General features: G+C 50.2%; 1 protein-coding gene across 1 annotated transcript in view; it reads right to left on the reverse strand.

Annotated features, from left to right (window-relative positions):
- Window positions 1–18,941, reverse strand: part of LOC309388120 (phospholipid-transporting ATPase ID-like) — a 52,239-nt gene that overhangs the window by 16,756 nt on the left and 16,542 nt on the right. Inside the window, exons 5-12 of the mRNA XM_081945155.1 lie at window positions 17,035–17,133; window positions 16,495–16,556; window positions 11,525–11,597; window positions 10,862–10,932; window positions 10,630–10,712; window positions 9,409–9,567; window positions 8,318–8,406; window positions 387–583 (exon numbers count right to left, since the gene is read on the reverse strand). Of these exons, the coding sequence (XP_081801281.1) occupies window positions 387–583; window positions 8,318–8,406; window positions 9,409–9,567; window positions 10,630–10,712; window positions 10,862–10,932; window positions 11,525–11,597; window positions 16,495–16,556; window positions 17,035–17,133 (833 nt within the window). The remainder of the gene's footprint in view (window positions 1–386; window positions 584–8,317; window positions 8,407–9,408; window positions 9,568–10,629; window positions 10,713–10,861; window positions 10,933–11,524; window positions 11,598–16,494; window positions 16,557–17,034; window positions 17,134–18,941) is intronic.

The following is an 18,941-nucleotide window of genomic DNA, read 5'->3' on the forward strand; positions in this document are numbered from 1 at the left end:
CACCAAGCCACGCCCACAGAAGCGGTAGTAAAAACAATGAATCCCGCCACCGCATTGGTTCCTTTAGGAACCGCCGCCTGTATTGAAGGGACAAGACCCCGTGGCCTCTCTTCCTGCTCCCCAAATGAAGCCAGGGACGCCCCCTCAGGAGAGGCCTCGCTTTGGCAGAGCCCTCCAAGGGACACCTGGGTCCCGGGGGGCTCCCCCAACTGAGCCTGCTTTTCAGAGCATCTCACCAGGATGGCAGCTTGTCTGGGATAGGACCACCTCCAGAAAGGGGAGAGATGGCTCCCACCCCAGTTCTCTCTCAGACCACCAGGCCCAATGGGCTCTCCTTCCGAGCTGGGTGGGGGGAGGCCGGCGTGGCCCCCCAGCCACCATCTTACCTGACATAGAGAGAAATGGGCACCACGGTGTTGAGGATGATGACGTAAGACCAGAACACAAGAAAGGCAGAGAAAAACGATGAGTTGACATCCGTTGCCCAAGGCAGGTACACCTGGAACCGGTAGCCCTGGTTGTATTCCCAGATGCAGTTGCCGATGGCCAGGATCAAACACATGATGGCCAAAAAGAAGAAGATCTACGGAGAGAGAGAGAGAGAGAAATCGGTAGCAGCAGCCGCCCAGATGGCAGAGAAGGACTTCCCAGTCTGGGCCCCAGCCCCACCACCTTCGTCCAGAGCAGCCTTGACCCTCTGGGCGCCTGAGCCACACCTGGGTGTCACCACAATTCAAAGGGTTGGAATAGGACATCTAATCCAGCCTTTTTGCCCAGGGACAGGGATGGATCCAGGGGAGCCTCTGCTTGAAGGCCTCCAATGGAGAGGCCTTTCCTGCTTCAAAGGAGGTTTTTTCCTACTGGCCAACATCTCACCCATTTCGTAGCTTGGAGAGGGCTGTAAAGCCCTGTGAAGCAGCATATAAAGTGCTATTGCTATTATTGACAGGTTCTGCGATTGGCCTTTTTTATTGCATTGCTGCAACTTTTCTTGTGCAATAGTTTTATTAAAAATTATATTAAACAGAGAAAACCAATACAGAACGTAATACAAAAATATATTTAGAAACATCCATAGGAATGGATAATGTTAAGAAATGTTAGGCTTTTGAACCTAGAGGGCCATGATTTCTTTTTGGGATGGCATGCATTTTTATGGTATAAGGGAACTAAAGAACAAGGTTATTTTAGAAGGCACTATATAAGAGAGGCTTTGTTATTAAACTGGAAGAAGGTTAAGAGGTTACATTATTTAAACATTCCAGTCTGGATATCAACCATTGAAGCTTTTTCGCATTCAATAATATATAAAAAGGAACAAACAGTTAGAAATGCTGAATTATTGAATACATAGGGTGAACTCTAATCCATACAAGACTTGAAACAGTATTGAAGTTAATTGTATTCATATGTGCAAATACATTCTAGATACAATGAAGATCGAAAAAAGGAGGGTTTTTATGACAAAATGACTGAATTAGATGAAATCTTAACAAGTATAAAAAACTATGCCTACTTATTAGAGGTGAAATTATATGAAGAACAAGTCAAAGAAACTATGTTAGATTGGAGGAAAAACTTTGGGCATGGGATTGATTTAGAAAAATGGCAAAAACTGTGGACTCAAAACTATAAAATGCCAAAGTCAACTGTATATAAAGAGAATTTGTATAAGATGTTTTACAGGTGGCACTTACCCCCAACGAGAATAGCAAGAATGTCTAAGAATAAATCCGAAAAATGCTGGAAATGTCATCAGACGCCGGGCACATATTACCACATGTGGTGGACTTGTACTGAAGCTAAAAGATACTGGATTAAAACCCACATGTGGCTGGAGAAAATGACACATAAACACATAGACTTAAAACCAGAACTCTTTTTATTGGGAATAATACCAGAAACATACAACAAGGACTTGAAATATCTGATTATAAATGTTTTAACAGCTGCTAGAATTGTATTTGCCAAAAATTGGAAAAATGAGAAATTACCAACACAAGAAGAAGCTATTCGGAAAATAATGGAATGTGCTGAAATGAGTAAGCTTACATTTGAAATTAGAGAACTAGAGGATGAGCAATTTTATAAAGTATGGGATTTGTTTTACCAATGGTTAGATAAAAAAATCTGGAAATGAAATTGTTTACTTATGTAGTAATAGAAAGTTATACTTATTGCTATGAAAGTTTTATTATGAAATAGAGTACTTATTTATACGATACATGAAGAACAATAATGAACCCAATGTATAAGAGTGGGTTGATTTGAATATCTGCATTGTAGGTAGTGATCATTCTATACTAGAAAGATTTCTGCATATTAAATGGATTAATGATGATGTAATGAACAATGGATACATATATGAATTGAAATATTTAATTACTATATGGATTAATAATTAACAATGGAAAATTATATTTGGAGCTGTGGATGATTGGTGACATTATGGTTTATTGAAAGTATAGATGTACAATATGAATTAATGGGAATCCTTTGTTTTAATCTTTGTTTTCCCTCTCTAGAGATAGGCGAGGCGATATTATAATTGTTACCTAATCTATCTCTATCTATTGTTACCTAATAGATAATTATGGATTCAAGGAAATAAGGATTGTTACAAATGAAAGAATATTAATGGTAATCTGAACACATAATGCCCAATGAGAGTAAAATATTTAGTTATGCTTAATGGATAACCAGTGACTTTATTTTTAACTGTAAAAACTGATGCACAAAAACTTGTAACCAAACGACATGCTTGATGAAATTGATGAAAGTTGTTTTTCTCCTTACTTTTGTTCTGTATGTGTTGTTTTGTCTTTTTTAAAGAAAAAAATGAAATTTAATTATATATATATATATATATGTAGAAAGAAGAGAAAAATACTAAAAAATGTGGAAAAAAGGAAAAATAAAATCCCCCCGCCCACAAAGAAAAAAGCAAGAAAAATAAATATCCCCCTTCAACCTCAGCCATCTCTGTAGCCCTCCAAAAGGCCCTAAGCAAACCCAAAGACGACAAAGGGCCACCAGCTGGGAGCAGGAGGAAAAGGGTTGCATGGATGTCAGCTGGTGACGTCCCGCCTGGACTACTGCAACGCTCTCTACATGGGGCTGCCCTTGGGACGCACCCGGAGACTGCAGTTAGTTCAGAACGCAGCCGCGCAGGCTGTGATGGGGAGTACTAGGTACTCCCACGTAACACCTCTCCTGCGCGAGCTGCACTGGCTACCTGTGGTTTTTCGGGTGCGTTTCAAGGTCCTGATTACCATCTTTAAAGCGCTCCATGGCACAGGACCTAGTTACTTGCGGGATCGCATCCTCCCACACACATCCCTGCGGCCAATTCGCTCACACAGGGAGGGGCTTCTCCTGGTGCCGTCCACTAGGCAATGCCAACGGGCGACACCAAGGAGTAGGGCCTTCTCTGTGATGGGCCCAACCCTCTGGAATGACCTCCCCCCCGACATCAGAACCACCTCTGACCTCCGCTCCTTCCGGCAAAAATTGAAGACTCACCTGTTCCGACTAGCGGGCCTGGCATAATTACAACTGTTACCTCCTGGTAGACGTACTATTAACTGGTTATTTTAGGGGTATTGTTTTTAATTTAATTTGTGTGTTTCTTAGGGGTTTTAAAATTATATTTATATATACTGGCTAACTGTACAGTTCTTTTTAATTCTATTTTTAACCTCCTCCATATTTAACTGTACATATTTAATTCTTCTATTTATTGTATTTTGATGTATTCTTTGCATGGACTGTACACCGCCCCGAGTCCCTTTTGGGAGAGGGGGCGGTCTAGAAGCACAGTAAAATAAATAAATAAATAAATAAATAAATAAATAAGTTGTCGATAGAAGATATTATGAAACATATTTCACAACACAGAGAGGAATTCAGTTACACTTCCAGACACTTACGCCAGAGATGTCCAACCTTGGTGACTTTTAAGACTTGTGGAGTTCATGGCTAGCTGGGGAATCCTGGGAGTTGAAGTCCACAAGCCTTGAAGCTGCCTTGAAGTTGGACAGCCCAGCTTTAGACAAGGCAAGAATTCCTCGAGAGAATTCCTAGGAGCTTTGCTCTATGACTAATCAGGCAACAGACATTTATGAGTCATTCAAAAAAGAACCACCACAGACGAAAGGAAAGAGACTCTGAGGCCATTCTCCCCAGCTGATTGTGGGACTTTAAGAATGGTGTCCACTTGGAATGACAAATGGGGTAGGGTTTCCTGCCTAGGCAGTGGGTTGGACTAGAAGACCTTCAAGGTCCCTTCCAACTCTGTCATTCCATTCTATTCTTTCCCACCTTCTCCAGGTGGGCCCTTCAGGTCTGTCATCACCCGCAATCGAGTCCATTGACTTCGCTGCTGCTCTTTCATTCTTCCCATCTTCTTCAAGGTCCAGCTTTGCTCCCAGAGAGTGTCACACATGGAGTGCCACGGATTGCATGATTCCGACTTGACGGCAGAGACACATCAAGGCATTTGAATGTATCGTTTCCGGGGCCTTCCAATAGAGTAGATGAGCTCTACCAAATGCTAATAATCCCTGGCATGTTTTTTGACTGCTTGCCGCTTTACTGTTGGTGGGTGAACCTCAAAGTCAGAAACAATGTCGAATCTTTGTGATACTTTCGATCTCCTTTGTGTTTCATTCGAGTCACATTTTTCTCACTCTGCTCCTTGACTGCAGATCCTTTGCATTATTTGTCTCTCAGAATGAGGTCCTCAGCATTGCAAAGGGTGTTTATCTTTCTTTCCCCCATTTTCTAACCCAGCTCATCTTCCGATCCTGCCTCCCTTAACTTGCTCTCGTCTGCATGGAGGTTGAATGAAGAGGAGGAGGGTGGGTGCGGGTCAGCCCTTTGCCCACCTGGAGCCAGTCTGTCTGGCCAGGGCCTGCCCATTCTGCCGCTTCCTGATCTGCCTTCTGGGTTTCTCCTGAGGACCAGCAGATCTCCTGGGATTCCCGGTTTTTCTGAGCACACGTCACACCTCTGCGCAATCAACTGAAGGCTTCCCCAATGTCAGTGAAGCAAATGGCGGCTTCTTCCTGCTTGTCCCTTGGCCTTCTCGATTCTCCAGCCATAGCGCCTCACGCTGGCTCCCGGGTCTTTTTGGAAGCCCCCTCCCTCCCTCCCTCCCTCCCTGCAGGGCCCTGATCTGCACCCAGGGACCCTTCAGATGTTTCCATTCAAACTGCAGGAGTCCAGGGAGCCATAACACACGCCTGTGGTTGATTGATGGCTCCTGCATGAGGCCCTCTGAGCTGTGATTGGCTGCTGTGGGTGTGGAGGGGGAGTTTCCCTTTTCCCCCCGCCTTTTTCTTCTGCCCGCCCTCTGATTTTACCTCCGGCTGCTCCAGTTTGCCCGCCTGACTCTCTTGTCTGCTGCAAATATGGATGTGAAACGTATTGATTTATATAAAACTATGTTCCTTTCGGCGTCTCTGACTTCATTTGAAGACCAGCCGGGCAATTCCCCGACAGGGATCCGCAGCAGGAGAAACTAAGGCAATTATGTTAAGGAGACTAGAAGAACGCAGTGGCTCAGTAGCTAAGACGCTGGGCTTGTCGATAAGAAAGGTTGGCAGTTCGAATCCCTAGCGCTGTGTAACGGAATGAGCTCCCATTACTTCTCCCAGCTTCTGCCAACCTAGCAGTTTGAAAGCATGTAGAAATGCAAGTAGAAAAATAGGAGCCACCTTTGGTGGGAAGGGAACAGCTTCCATGTGCCTTCCATGTGCCTTGAGTCATGCTGGCCACATGACCACGGAGACGTCTTCGGACAGCGCTGGCTCTTTGGCTTTGAAATGGAGATGAGCACCGCCCCCTAGAGTCTGGAAAGACTAGCACAGATGTGTGAGGGGAACCTTTACCTATTAGGGAGACTCTGTGAAAACTCCTTTATTTGCCATTGGCGTGCAAACTGACCTCCTACCATCTGTGCAATATTTTGTCGTTCTCCAGATTTGCTGGCATAGCCTAGCTGCAAATTCCTCTTCTGCAACTTGCCTTATTCCTGCAGATATCCTATCAATTCCTATGGCAGCCCCTTATCTAGCACCAATTGAAGCAACCCCAGAGAAGCGGCAGCCAGCCCATTTAAAGAAAAGCAATCAAGAAGAAACAAGACCCACACAACACAAGGCAGGCAGGACCATCGACTGCTTCAAAAGAGACACCAAACCCCACTTTGTGCCAACTGAGGGATGGGATTACAGGCTGAGCTAATGAAATGCCTGTCAAGAAAAATGCCAAGCTCAGAGAATATCAAGAACCCAACAAGTGGAATTTGGGTGTCGGCAAAGCGTTCTACAATTAAAGACAATAATGATAATAAACTAGTGACACAAATAAAGAAAGATTTAGAAAGTTGGAAAAATATTCAGCTATCAACAATGGGACGTATAGCCACAGTTAAAATGAATATTTTACCAAGAATTTTATTTTTGTTGCAAGCCGCATCTATAAATCCTGGTAAAACTTTCTTTCAGGAATTAAACAAACTAACAGCTAGGTTCATCTGGCAAGGATGAAAAGTGAGGATTAAACTAAAGTCAATGCAAGATAGCAAGGAGAGAGAAGGCTTAGCATTACTAAACTGGGAGTTATACGCACTAACAGTAACAATAACATGGGTGAAGGACTGGATAGTTAAAGAATAAAAGAATCTTGGCCTTAGAAGGCCATGATCTGCAAGCAGGTTGGCATACGTTCCTATGGGAAGATAAAAATAAAACGCACAAATACTTTCAAAAACATCTAATTAGAAACGCGTTATTGCAAAACTGGCTCAAAAAAAAAAAAAAACCACTATGTGAAAATCCCGAATTGGCTATCCCCCACAGAAAGGACAATACACCCAAATTTTACAGATATGAATAAAGTGTTAAGATACAGAGACTTAATTAACAGATGGGGAAATTTAAAAACAATTGAAGAATTGGCAGAACAAAACATGAAAGTTGACTGGCTAACCTACTTGCAAATCAAAGCTAAACACAATAACAATACTAAATTATACGGTATCCAAATGGAACCACATGAATTAGATAAAATAATCCAAAGCTCAGAAAGAAAGATGATAGGGAGAATATATACATTTCTTCTGAAATATAAAACGGAAGAAGAAATTGTGAAAGAACAAATGGTAAAATGGGCACAGAACTTTGGCTACAATATTGAATTAGATAAATGGGGAAAATTTCTGGGGACAAATTTAAAAATGACACTATCGGTTGCATACAAGGAAAACCAGTACAAAATGTTTTACAGATGGCACCTAGCATCAGCAAGGTTAGCAAAAATCAAAGTAAATATTTCACCAAAATGTTGGAAATGTGAATTAGCACACGGAACATATTTTCACATATGGTGGACATGTGAGGAGGCTAAAAAGTATTGGAAAACGATTAAAAATTGGCTAGAATCAATAACAGGAGTCAAAATTGATTGGAAACCAGAAGTTTTTTTACTAGGAATAATGGCAATGAAATATAAAAAAGAAATCCAGTGTAATTTTACACATACCGTAATTACAGCGGCGAGGATTGCCTTCGCTCAGAAATGGAAAAATAAATTGATACCAAGCGAAAATGAAATAATAAGAAAAGTTATGGACAGTGCAGCAATGGACAAATTAACAAAAGAAATCCAGGAAAAAGAAGAAGCAGAATATTATCAGATATGGGAAAAATGGTATAGGTGGATGGAGGAGAGAAACAAGGATCAATGAAAGAAGCCAATAAAGCCCAAAAATATAAGCTAAGGAGAACTAACATATATATCCACTCAAGAGAGCTTAAATCTATTAGAGGTAATCACTCAAAATAGCAGATAGACGAGTAAAATAAGAGGGTTAAAAATGGTGAAACGCAAATGAAATATACTAGAAGGGGAAATAACATAAGGAGAATTGTATCGATTTGAAATTGCTATTAGAAAGAACAGGAAGTTCCTGTTTGTACTGTATTGTGTAAATATAGTGTACGTCTAAGTTCTGTGTGTGCATTTTGTACGTTTATAAATTAAAAAAAATATTTTAAAAAAAGAACCCAACAAGTGGAAGGCCATTTGTCTGAAGCGGTTTAGGGTTGGATCAACTTTGAGCAGGGGGGCTGGACTAGAAGGCCTCCACGGTCCCTTTCAGCTCTTTGATTCTTCTAAGTCTCCCCCGTTGTGAGACCTCCACGGGGAAGGCAAGCACACTTGGGCTGAGGAAGGCCAACCTTGACCAGGCAACCTGGCTGTTCTCTCTGGGGCAGCCCACGTTATGAAGCCCACCCCAACAAGCAAGACTCACCACCAAGACCAAGTAGTTCATGAGGCGCTCGATGCTGGTCCGTTTCAAAGTGGTCTTTCCACTGTTCTGCATCAGCTTGGTGTCTGGCCCTGGCGGAACCAACCGTGGGGGTTTGTTTAATTTCAGGATCAAAATGATCTGCACCCCGGAAGGCAGGAGCTCCTGCCCCTTCTCCCCAGAACCCCATCTCACCACCCACCCCAATTGGAAAGGAGAGAAACCTACTCAAGGAGGGCAGGAGGAGGGCAGGGCTTACTCTGGGGGAGAACTGAGGGCAAGCAGAAGAGAAGAAGGCCTGGCGGGGGGCTCTGGAGCTGCGTCCTTGGTGAAGTGTTAGGCGTGCCACGGGGGGACTGAATGCGGCAGTGCCCCTGGCACCAGCCCTGGCACAGGGAGGGCCTCTGAGGGGAACCAGCTTCCCAAATGCTGCCCAGGGGCGAATGGGAGCCTTTTGCCATGCTCATGTAGCAAAGGGGTTAACCTGTGCCCACAGAGATCGGTGAGCACTGGAAGTTGGAATCTTAAAATAAACCCAGGATCTAAAAGGCAAAGCAAAACCCTCCAGCTTATTAATTTATTTGAAAATTGAAATTGCTTTGGCAGGCTGGCCGCACCAAATATCTTTGATGGCAGACGCTGAATCTACACAGTATACAGCGGGATTGGAAGAAGAGGAGGATTTGAAACTGGAGGAAGAGACACCCATCACCTGCACTAGGCGGACAATGTGAGCAAGCCCTGCAAGCCCTAGCACGAAAAACCACAAATGGGACCAAACTGAAATAGAAAGGAAGATAGAAGGGCTGGCAGTGAAGAGATCGGTGGCGGAGAGCTTTTCCCCTTTAGGATCAGTTTCAGAACCGTGGACTGGGGGATCACTTCAGGTGACCCCACGCAGGGTTGAAGCTCTGCAACTGGCCTGGGAGAGGAGGGAAGCCGGGGAAGCTCTGCCACTATCTGGAAGCTGCCCTAGAAGCACCCAGACCTCCAGGGCAGGGAAGAGGGCGAAGGGGCCGGGTGGGAGGACCCAAGAGAGAAGGGGTGACCCCCCCTCCCCCCCCGGCCAGGGCCAGCCACTATCTCTCACCCACCGGCGAAGATGACCAGCCCGAAGCACCAGTCGGTGTTGCGGATGATGCAGCCCCTCAGCAGCAGCTGGTCGTTGTCCAGGGCGTATTTCTCCTTCTTGAAAGTGAGGGTCCCAGTGAACCTGCCCAGCCGGTTGTTGGGGGCTTCGCAGCGGATTTCCCCTGCAGACGAGAGGATGATGACTCCCAGACCTTCCTCCTCCTTCCCCCCCACCCCCCGGCCATCCTCCATGCCTTCAGCCCCCTCCCCCACAAGTGGCTCTGCCACCTACCTTCTGCCCCACCCCCGGTTGTTTTCTGGCAGGTCTGAAGAGAGAGCTTGGACTCCAGAGGGGGATGCACAGCAGGTCCCCCTCTCCTCCTGGCCCAGCCCCCCAACCACATGGGGTTGGCACACCCTGTGGGTGAGGACCCTGCCAACATACCCACCCTGGAAGGAGCTGCCATGCCGGAGTGCCACGCCAAGGCCCCTCGGCCCTCAGAGGAATGAAGAGAGGCAGGGAGAGAAGGAAAGAGTGCAAAGATCTGTGAAGAGAAGGGGGGAGTTGGGGGGGAGGCAGAGAGACAGTTGGGAAGACCCCAGAGGAGGGAGGTCTTGATACCATGCAGGAGTGGGTAGTAGTGGACAAATATATTAGTGCAAGAGAGAGTGTGCAATGTGCCTGCAGCCTTTGCCCTCAGGCATGCCAATTGTTAGTATTATGATTTGGGGGGCAGGGGGGGCTCCAGGGTGACTTAAGAGTTTAAAAGCAGAAAGCAGTGAAGACAAGGTCCTTCCAGACAACCACACCCCATAACCCATAAGCCACAATCAGCAGGCCTCCACAACCACCCCACCAAGGCTGGGAGCACATCTTCAGGGTGGGAGCAACGGAAGTGAAGGAATTGGGAGTCACAACTGACATGATGCTCTCTGGCTTTGCACCCCACAAAAGGCTCATCCGGCTGGGCTTTCTCTCTGGCCAGGCAAGGGGAGAACCCCTAATGGGGGCAGCCCCCCAGGTGGCTCGGGGCCCTCTCCCAGCCCCCAAGAGGGCCCTGCCTGACCCCCCGCTTCCCAGGGCTCCACTCCCACTCAGCCTGCTATCCTCATAGACCATCTGTTCGAGAGGAAGGGGGGGCGCCAGAGCCCACATTGGGTCAAATTCTGCCCCCAGCCCCTCCCTCTGGGGCTCCAAGGGGCCCTCTGGGGGCAGAGGTCCAGGCCTGCCCTCCCCTCCGTACCATTAAAGCTGCTCAGGGCCTGCAGGTCCCCCCCCAGCCCCGCGGTGACGGTCAGCGCCTGCTTCACCTTCAGGTTGGTTTCCCTGCAATGAGAGAGTGGAGGGAGGATGTACCACCACCCAGAGATCAGGAGGGCGGGAGGCTGCAGACTGAAGGCGTCCCAGGAAGGTTCTCAGGAGGCCGGATGGAGGGTCCGGCTGCCCACCGAGAGGGAGGGGGCTCAGACACTCACCCGTCCAGTTCCGTCGTCTCAATGTAGGTCAGGCTGTGGGGCTCACTGCTGCAGAGCAAGAGGACGTCTGCCTGCAAAGGGGAAGCGCTGGTGAGAAACAGCAGGCCGGGAATGCCTTCTCCACGGATCATGGTGGAGGTCTCTCTGTCCAGGGAAAAGACCCCCGGAGGGCAAGGCAGGCTGGTGGTTGCGGACCTCAGTCCCATTAGATCCCCCCAGTCTGACCAATGGCACGGAATGCCAGGGGTTGTCCTTCTGCAACATGCCAATAGACTGCCCAGGCACCGGCTGCTTGTCCTCTCCGTCTCCCTCCCAGCGACCACGGTTGTGCCACGTGGCCTCCGAGGGACCCCTCTGGCCGTGCCCAAGAGATGCAGGTGGGAGATGCAGAGAGGGCCCCAGTCCCAAGCACGTCCCTATCCAGTACGACAGCTGCCCCAGGAGCTGCTGACGCAGGATGGCAAGACGACTGGCTGCATTTGGCTCCGTTCAAGAGCCCCTCCAGCCTCCAGTCGGTGCCCGGCTCAGGCTGCGCTTCTTTCAAAGGCTGCCCAATGGAGCAACTTCCATGCTGGCGCCTATTTGGCCGATGCTAGCTGGACGGGCCCAGGCAGGGCAAGAGAGCTGGCCTAAGGGGCTGAGGGAGGAGCTGCCTTCGCTTACTGTCACAAAATGATTGTTCTCCAGCTTGATGATGTCTCCCACTTCAACGTTGAGCCACAAGTCTTCCTTCAAACTAGAAGAAAACCCCAGTTACAAAAGCACCAGAGAGAGACGGGCATCCCTTGGCACAGCAAGCCTCCTGGATCTTTTGGGGGGCTTGGGGGAGCAGCTGTGAGTTGGCTTTGGCGAGGAGCCCGAGTGGCATCAAGATGCTTCCTGGCGTTTTCAATTTGGGAGGATTTGTGATTCTGGCTTGAGGAAAATTGTGTATTTTGGATAAGTGGTCACAATGTGACCAGCCTAGGTGGTCGGGAACTACAGAGCCAGGGCCTGAGGCTGATGCTTTGCAATGCAAGGTCCGTGACCAACAAGGCCCCCCTCATTAACGAGTTGATCTCGGAGGGGGAGCTGGACCTTGCAGGGATAACGGAGACCTGGTTGGGTCACGAGGGGGGTTTACCCCTCGTGGAAATGTGCCCACCGGGTTTCCGTGCATTCCATCAGCCTCGGGCCCTGGGTAAGGGTGGCGGGGTGGCGGGGTGGTGGTAGTTATTCGGGATTGTCTGGAGCCGAGGGAGTTCACTGTTCCTCAGATACCCGGGTGTGAGTTGCTGGGTATGAAATGGGGCCCAGGGAGGCAGTGGGGTCTGCTGATTGTATACTTGGCTCCTCGCTATACGTCAGCAGCCCTGCCCGAGCTCCTCGAGCTGGTCTCGGAGACGGCGGTTGAGATACCCAAACTTCTGGTTATGGGGGATTTCAACCTGCCGTCGACGGGAGCAGCGTCCGAGGTGGCTCGGGAGTTCATGGCTTCCATGACAGCCATGGGCCTGACCCAACTAATTCAGGGCCCCACACATGAAGGCAGCCACACACTGGACCTTATCTTTGTATCTGAGCAGTGGACGAGTGATCTGGGAATAGGGGATTTAGAGATTACGCCCCTGTCATGGTCAGATAACTCATGTCTCCGGCTGGACTTCCCTGGCGCTACCCTTCACCGCGAGGAGGCGGAGCCAGTTTGTTCAAGCTGGTACCGCCCCAAGCACTTGATGGAACCGGACAGGTTCCAGATGGAGCTTGGGCCTTTACCTGTAGCCCTGACCCGCGCTCGGTCGGAGGACCTAGTTGACGCCTGGAATAGGGCGACGGCGGGGGCCTTGGACCGGGTTGTGCCTCTGCGACCTCTCCTACGGCAACGTCTCACCCGGGCTCCCTGGTACATCGAGGAGCTTAGGGTGATGAAGCGCCATAGGAGACGTCTAGAGAGCAGGTGGAGGTCCTCACGCTCCGAATCTGACCGAACACAGGTAAGAGCCTATTTACGGACCTACCTTGTGGCATTGAGAGCGGCCAAACGTAGACATTGTGCCGCTCTCATTGCGTCTGCGGATAACCGCCCTGCCGCCCTGTTTAGGGTGACCCGCTCTCTCCTGTCGCAGGAGACGCGGGAGGCACCCTTGCAGGGAAGAGCAGAGGAGTTTGGGGAATATCTGCAAGACAAAGTCGCTCAGATCCGGAGCGGATGGGCCCCCCCCAGTGGACCGGACGGGCCGACATCAGTGAGTCTTGTGAGCCCACTCTGGGAGGAGTTTGACTCTGTTGCCCCCAAGGATTTAGACGGGTTGCGTGGACGGCTGCGACCCACCACATGTTCAATGGACCCGTGCCCCTCCTGGTTGGTACTGGCATCCTGGGAGGTGACGCGAGGCTGGCTTCTGGGCCTGGTGAACGCCTCATTGAGCGAGGGTTCCTTACGACTGCCTTGAAAGAGGCGGTGGTGAGGCCCCTGCTCAAGAGGCCTTCACTTGACCCAACGGAGCTAGCTAATTATCGTCCAGTCTCCAACCTCCCCTTTTTAGCGAAGGTTGTTGAGAATGTGGTGGCGCAGCAATTTCCACATCACCTCGACGAATCCGTATATCTAGACCCACGCCAGTCCGGCTTCCGACCCGGGCACAGCACCGAGACAGCCTTGGTCGCGTTGGTGGATGATCTCTGGAGGGCCAGAGATAGAGGTTACTCCTCTATCCTGGTCCTATTAGACCTCTCAGCGGCTTTTGATACCATCGACCATGGTATCCTACTGCGCCGGCTGGAGGGGATGGGAGTCGGAGGCACCGTTTTACGGTGGTTCGGCTCCTACCTCTCCGGCCGGATGCAATATGTGTTGACTGGGGGGCAGAGGTCGACCCCGAGGCCACTCTCTTGTGGGGTGCCGCAGGGGTCGGTCCTCTCGCCCCTTTTGTTCAACGTATATGTGAAGCCGCTGGGTGAGATCATCCGTGGTTTTGGGGTTGAGTACCATCTGTACGCTGATGATACTCAGTTGTACATCTCAACCCCAAGCCACCCCAACGAGGCTGTCGAAGTGATGTCCCGGTGTTTGGAAGCCGTCGGGGTCTGGATGGGGGACAACAGACTCAAACTCAACCCCTCCAAGACTGAGTGGCTGTGGCTACCTGCGCCTCGGTTCAGCCAGCTGATTCCATCACTGGCCATAGGGGGCGAACAATTGCCCCCTGTGGAACGGGCGCGCAATTTGGGCGTCCTCCTAGACGCCCGGCTGTCAATGGATGATCATGTGGCAGCCGTGGCAAGGGGGGCGTTCCACCAGGTTCGCCTGGTGCGCCAATTGCGCCCCCTTCTGGACCGTGATGCCCTACGCACAGTCACTCATGCACTGGTGACGTCTCGCCTGGACTACTGTAACGCTCTCTACATGGGGCTTCCCTTGGGACGCGCCCGAGGACTGCAGCTAGTCCAGAACGCAGCCGCGCGGGTAGTCATGGGGAGTACTAGGTACTCCCACGTAACACCTCTCCTGCGCGAGCTGCACTGGCTGCCTGTGGTCTTTCGGGTGCGTTTCAAGGTTCTGATCACCATCTTTAAAGCGCTCCATGGCATAGGGCCTAGTTACCTGCGGGATCGCATCCTCCCACATACATCCCTGCGGCCAATCCGCTCTCACAGGGAGGGCTTCTCCTGGTGCCGTCCACGAGGCAATGCCAACGGGCGACACCGAGGAGTAGGGCCTTCTCTGTGATGGGCCCAACCCTCTGGAATGACCTCCCCCCCGATATTAGAACCATTACTGACCTCCGCTCCTTCTGACAGAAACTGAAGACACACCTGTTCCGACTGGCTGGTTTGGCATAATTTTAACGTCTACCTCCTGGCATACACATTCTTACTGGTTTTTAGAGGGATAGTGTTTTAAATTTAACCTGATATTTTAAACTTTTGTATTGATTTATTTATTAGCTGTACAGTTTGAGCATATTTTATCCTCCTCTTATACATGTATTTATATAGTTATTTCTATGTTTTAATCTGTTGTATTTTAATACGGACTGTACACCGCCCCGAGTCCCTTTCGGGAGAGGGGGCGGTATATAAACGCTAATAATAAATAAATAAATAAATAAATAAATAAATAAATAAATAAATAAATAAATAAATAAATAAATAAATAAATGTGTGCTGGGAGAGAGGCAGACAGATTCTCTCTAGCGATTCCTCTCTCCTTAGCCGTCCCGTCCTGGAATGACTTTCATACTAGCTGAGTAATATACGTGGTCTTAATGTTTGGGAAACTTTGTCCCATTTTTATCTCTTTGTTTTCATTTTGTCAGGCTCAGAGAGCTGCAGTCGGGGCTGGGTGGTGTCTGTCCTTGCTGGTAAGACCAAACTGGGTAAGGCCTCCAGCCCGTTCTCCCTGGACTGAGTTGTCCCCCAAAGGCAAATGGGATTGGAGGTAAACACGCATATGCGAGGCAGGCTGGCACAAGGAGTCCAAATTTCATTGACACGGGTGAGATCTGAGGAGGCCACAAGTGACCAGGAGAGCAGTTTCACAGGCACCGGGTGCAGCTCAATTGAAACAAGGCTCCAGAAGGCAATTCACCTTTGGGAATTGGAAACAGCAAAATAAAGTGGCTGACAGAATGACACCTGACACAAATCTGTGGCAAGAGGATCCCTGTTGTGCTCCCTTCAGTTCTGGCGCCTGCGCCTTAAGGAAAGAGGCAAAACAGGACAGAAAAGAAATAATGGGAAGGGGCTGCCGTGGCCACTCCAGAGGCCGGAGGGAGAGGAGGGTCTGGCCCAGTTTGGCGAGGCTGAGTCCATCCGTGCCTCTCCTGCCCACAGCAGAGTCCAGCTCTGGGACTGACAGCCCTTGTAGGGGGAAGGCTGGGAAAGGGAGTGGGTGGGTGGGCGGGGCATTGTCCTCTTTTCCACAACTCCTAACGTGATTTCCCATTGGCTGAAATCTAGGGGCGCGTTGTAAATAATTGGAAACAGCATTGGAAGGGGTCCCTGCCCTCCACTTCAGGTAGCATCCAGCGGGCCACCAGGTGAGGCAGGAGCCTGACCTTCCTGGCCCAAGGGCCTGACCCAGCCTCACACCTTTTACGAGCTCCTCACAAGAGGCTCCCATTAACCGATTCTCTCTGTGACCTGAGTACAAATCCCCCCCCCCCCCGCAGCTCTCCAGCTTCAAAGACGAAGCCCCCTCCTCTGATGCAGGGAGGGGGGCATATTTAATAGCATCCTGTTTGTGTTGCCTTTACAATTTGATCACCTTTGAGCCACCTGATGAAAGAAACCTAGCTCCAGGTTGACTCAGCCCTCCGTCCTTCCGAGGTTGGTAAAATGAGGACCCAGATTGTTGGGGGCGAGAGGCTGGCTCTGTAAACCGCTTAGAGAGGACCGTCAGGCGGTACATAAGTCTTGAGTGCGATTGCTAACTGAGGGGAGGGGAGAAGACTTCAGGGCAGTGTTCAGAGATGCGGCTTCAGCCTCTGAGTAAGTGGACAAACATAGCGTGAAAGGCGGCTTGTTCCAGCTTGGGGGCCAGGATCCTTGCTGTGGGACCTTCCTCTGGACCCCTAGGGAATACCTTCCAACCCAGCTATGGAGCTCCTGGGACTTGACGGCTCTTCACTGGGGGACCTGCAGCCACTCACCTGCCATTGATCAGAACCTTCACTGGACGGTTGTTGACTTGCTTGTCATTTGCGTGGCGATTCTGAAATACAAAAGACAGCTGGAATCAGCCAAGCCACAGAGAGGGCACCCAAGACTGGCACCTGCCCAACCCCCCCTGGGTAAGTGCAGGATTTCCGGAGCCCTAAAAGCAGGGAATGTCTGTGCCCTGGACAGATTTCATCAGCAGGACATCTGATGTCAAGGAAGCGGTGCCCTCCCTGGAGCATTTACTGCCCTTCCTCTCAAGTCTCCCCTGTTGCCTTGTCTGGACTTGGGTGGAGGCCAAGAGCAGCTGTTCTGAAGGCTCCTCCAGATCCCCCTCCCCCCCCTTTGGCCACAGAGGAAGTCTTGTCTGTTGCTTAAACCTCCTTCTGGACACAAGGGGGGGGGGGAGATGGGTCCCAGCTGCTTTGGGAGGAGACTGTTTACTCCCATGACTTCAATTTGGATTTGGGCCCAGCTTAGGGTTAATGCAGTTAGCCAGGCACGGGGATTGTAGCATTGACGGGCACTCTTACAACGTCATCCATGGCATCCTTGACTGCGGACACGGTCAGGACCAGGACCAGAGGCACCACTGTGGTGAACCAGGAGAGGGAGGAGATCTCAGGGATGAGCTGCAGAGGGAGAGAAAAATCAGGATGCCCAGAAGGCTCAGGGGGCATTTTCCACCCTGACTTGGCAGGCAGAGAGGCTAAAGGAGAGGCCCAGCCAGGGAATCAGCCCCGGGTTGCCATGAAGGCCTCTATTCCTGGAGAGCATGAAGGAGGCCAGCGGAGGAGGAGGAGGAGGAGGAGGAGCTGATGGGTTGCAAGAGGGTGGCTGAGTGCCCCTTGGAGAGGGCTCGGGGACCGCTCTCTGCTGCCAAAGCAGACCCGCCACAGCGGCCGCTGAAGGGAACAAGGCAGTCGGTTCCAGGGTGTGAACAAACGGAGGGGAGCCAACAGGAGGTAGCCACACAACCGCTCAAGGGGAAGTTGTGTATGGCTGCGTGACTAATTGAACAAACCCCCCCCCCCCCAGGAAAGGGAGGCACAAAAGTCAGCCTGTGACTGAAAAAGAATATGGAGCAGAAGGCGGGACCTACAGTTGTTGTGGTACAGTTTTTGTCGGAAAGCTGCCAAGCCCCTCTCCCCGCCTTGTGCTTAGAAAGCCAGAGAAGGTTGCAGCAGTGTGTCTTCGACTCAGAAGAGGCACAAAGGCTCACCAGGGTCAGCGAGGCAACTCTCCACAAACAAAAATTAAAAGACGCCGCTCTCAGAGAGAGACTCGGTCGCTTGCTGGACTTGTGGGGAGCTGGGAAGGGCCGGCAGGGGCCGCCCCGAGGGCATCTGGCCTCAGGGAGCCTCCAGAAACGAAGGCAGGTCTAGGAGAGAAGGGAACTAAGCGCAGGGAGGTTGAGGGCTATGGGGAAGCTCAGCTGTTGCTCAGAGCCTTTGATGTGGCTTCTCACTTTCTTCAGGACAGGAAGTCCCTGACTTATGACGGCAATCGAGCCTGGAATTTCCACTGATAAGTGATGCGGTCATAAAGTGCAACTGCAACACTTAGTGATGGCAATCCCTGCAGTCACAATTGTTGTTGTTAACTGAACTCCTTTAGGTGAAGCAACTTCCTGGGGAGTCAGTAGGGAAGCTGGCCGGAAGTTGCAGGTCCCAGGCCTGCTGGCAGAGAAGTAAGTGGCTGTTGCTGGGTGGGGGGAGGGACTGAGTGAAGGAGGGGCAGGGGAGGGGGCCCAAAAGGCGCAGCATGGGGAAGGTGCAAGGGAGGGTGTGCAAGAGGTGCCACTCAGGCTGGAGAGATTGCACAAGAGGTGGTGCAGTGGTCGGGGGGGATCTGTGGGTTGCAGTGAGGATTGGGGAGGGTGTGTGGGGTTGCACAATTGGCCAGTGCAGTGTGAATGAGGAGGGTCTAAGGGAAGGTGCACAAGTGGGGGGGGAGAAATCTACACCAGCAAGTTGCCATACAATACAATACAATACAATAGCAGAGTTGGAAGGGACCTTGGAGGTCTTCTAGTCCAACCCCCTGCCTAGGCAGGAAACCCTCTACCGTTTCAGACAAATAGAGATCCAACATCTTCTTAAAGGCTTCCAGTGTTGGGGCATTCACAACTATGTTCCCTGCCAGTTTCCCCATTGCAAATGTGCAACCCTTGTTACGTGTGAATGGGTTGCCAAGAACCCGGATCAAGATTACAAGATTGTGGGAGTTCTTGGACAGCCACAACTGTGGGGACCGAGAGTAACCATCATTCATTTAGCGACATCTTAACCTGGTACAGCCACTGACTGAGTGGTTGTAGGCCAAGGACTAGGGAGGACAGCCCTGAAAGGCCCCGGAAGGAGCCAAGACCCAGGAGCTGTTCGGCCAACCTTTCTTCCTCGGAAGGGGAGGTGCCAGCGCATCCAGGTGTATCCTTGGG

Source organism: Natrix helvetica (assembly GCF_964273705.1).
Source record: "Natrix helvetica genome assembly, chromosome: 2".
Taxonomy (NCBI): domain Eukaryota; kingdom Metazoa; phylum Chordata; class Lepidosauria; order Squamata; family Natricidae; genus Natrix; species Natrix helvetica.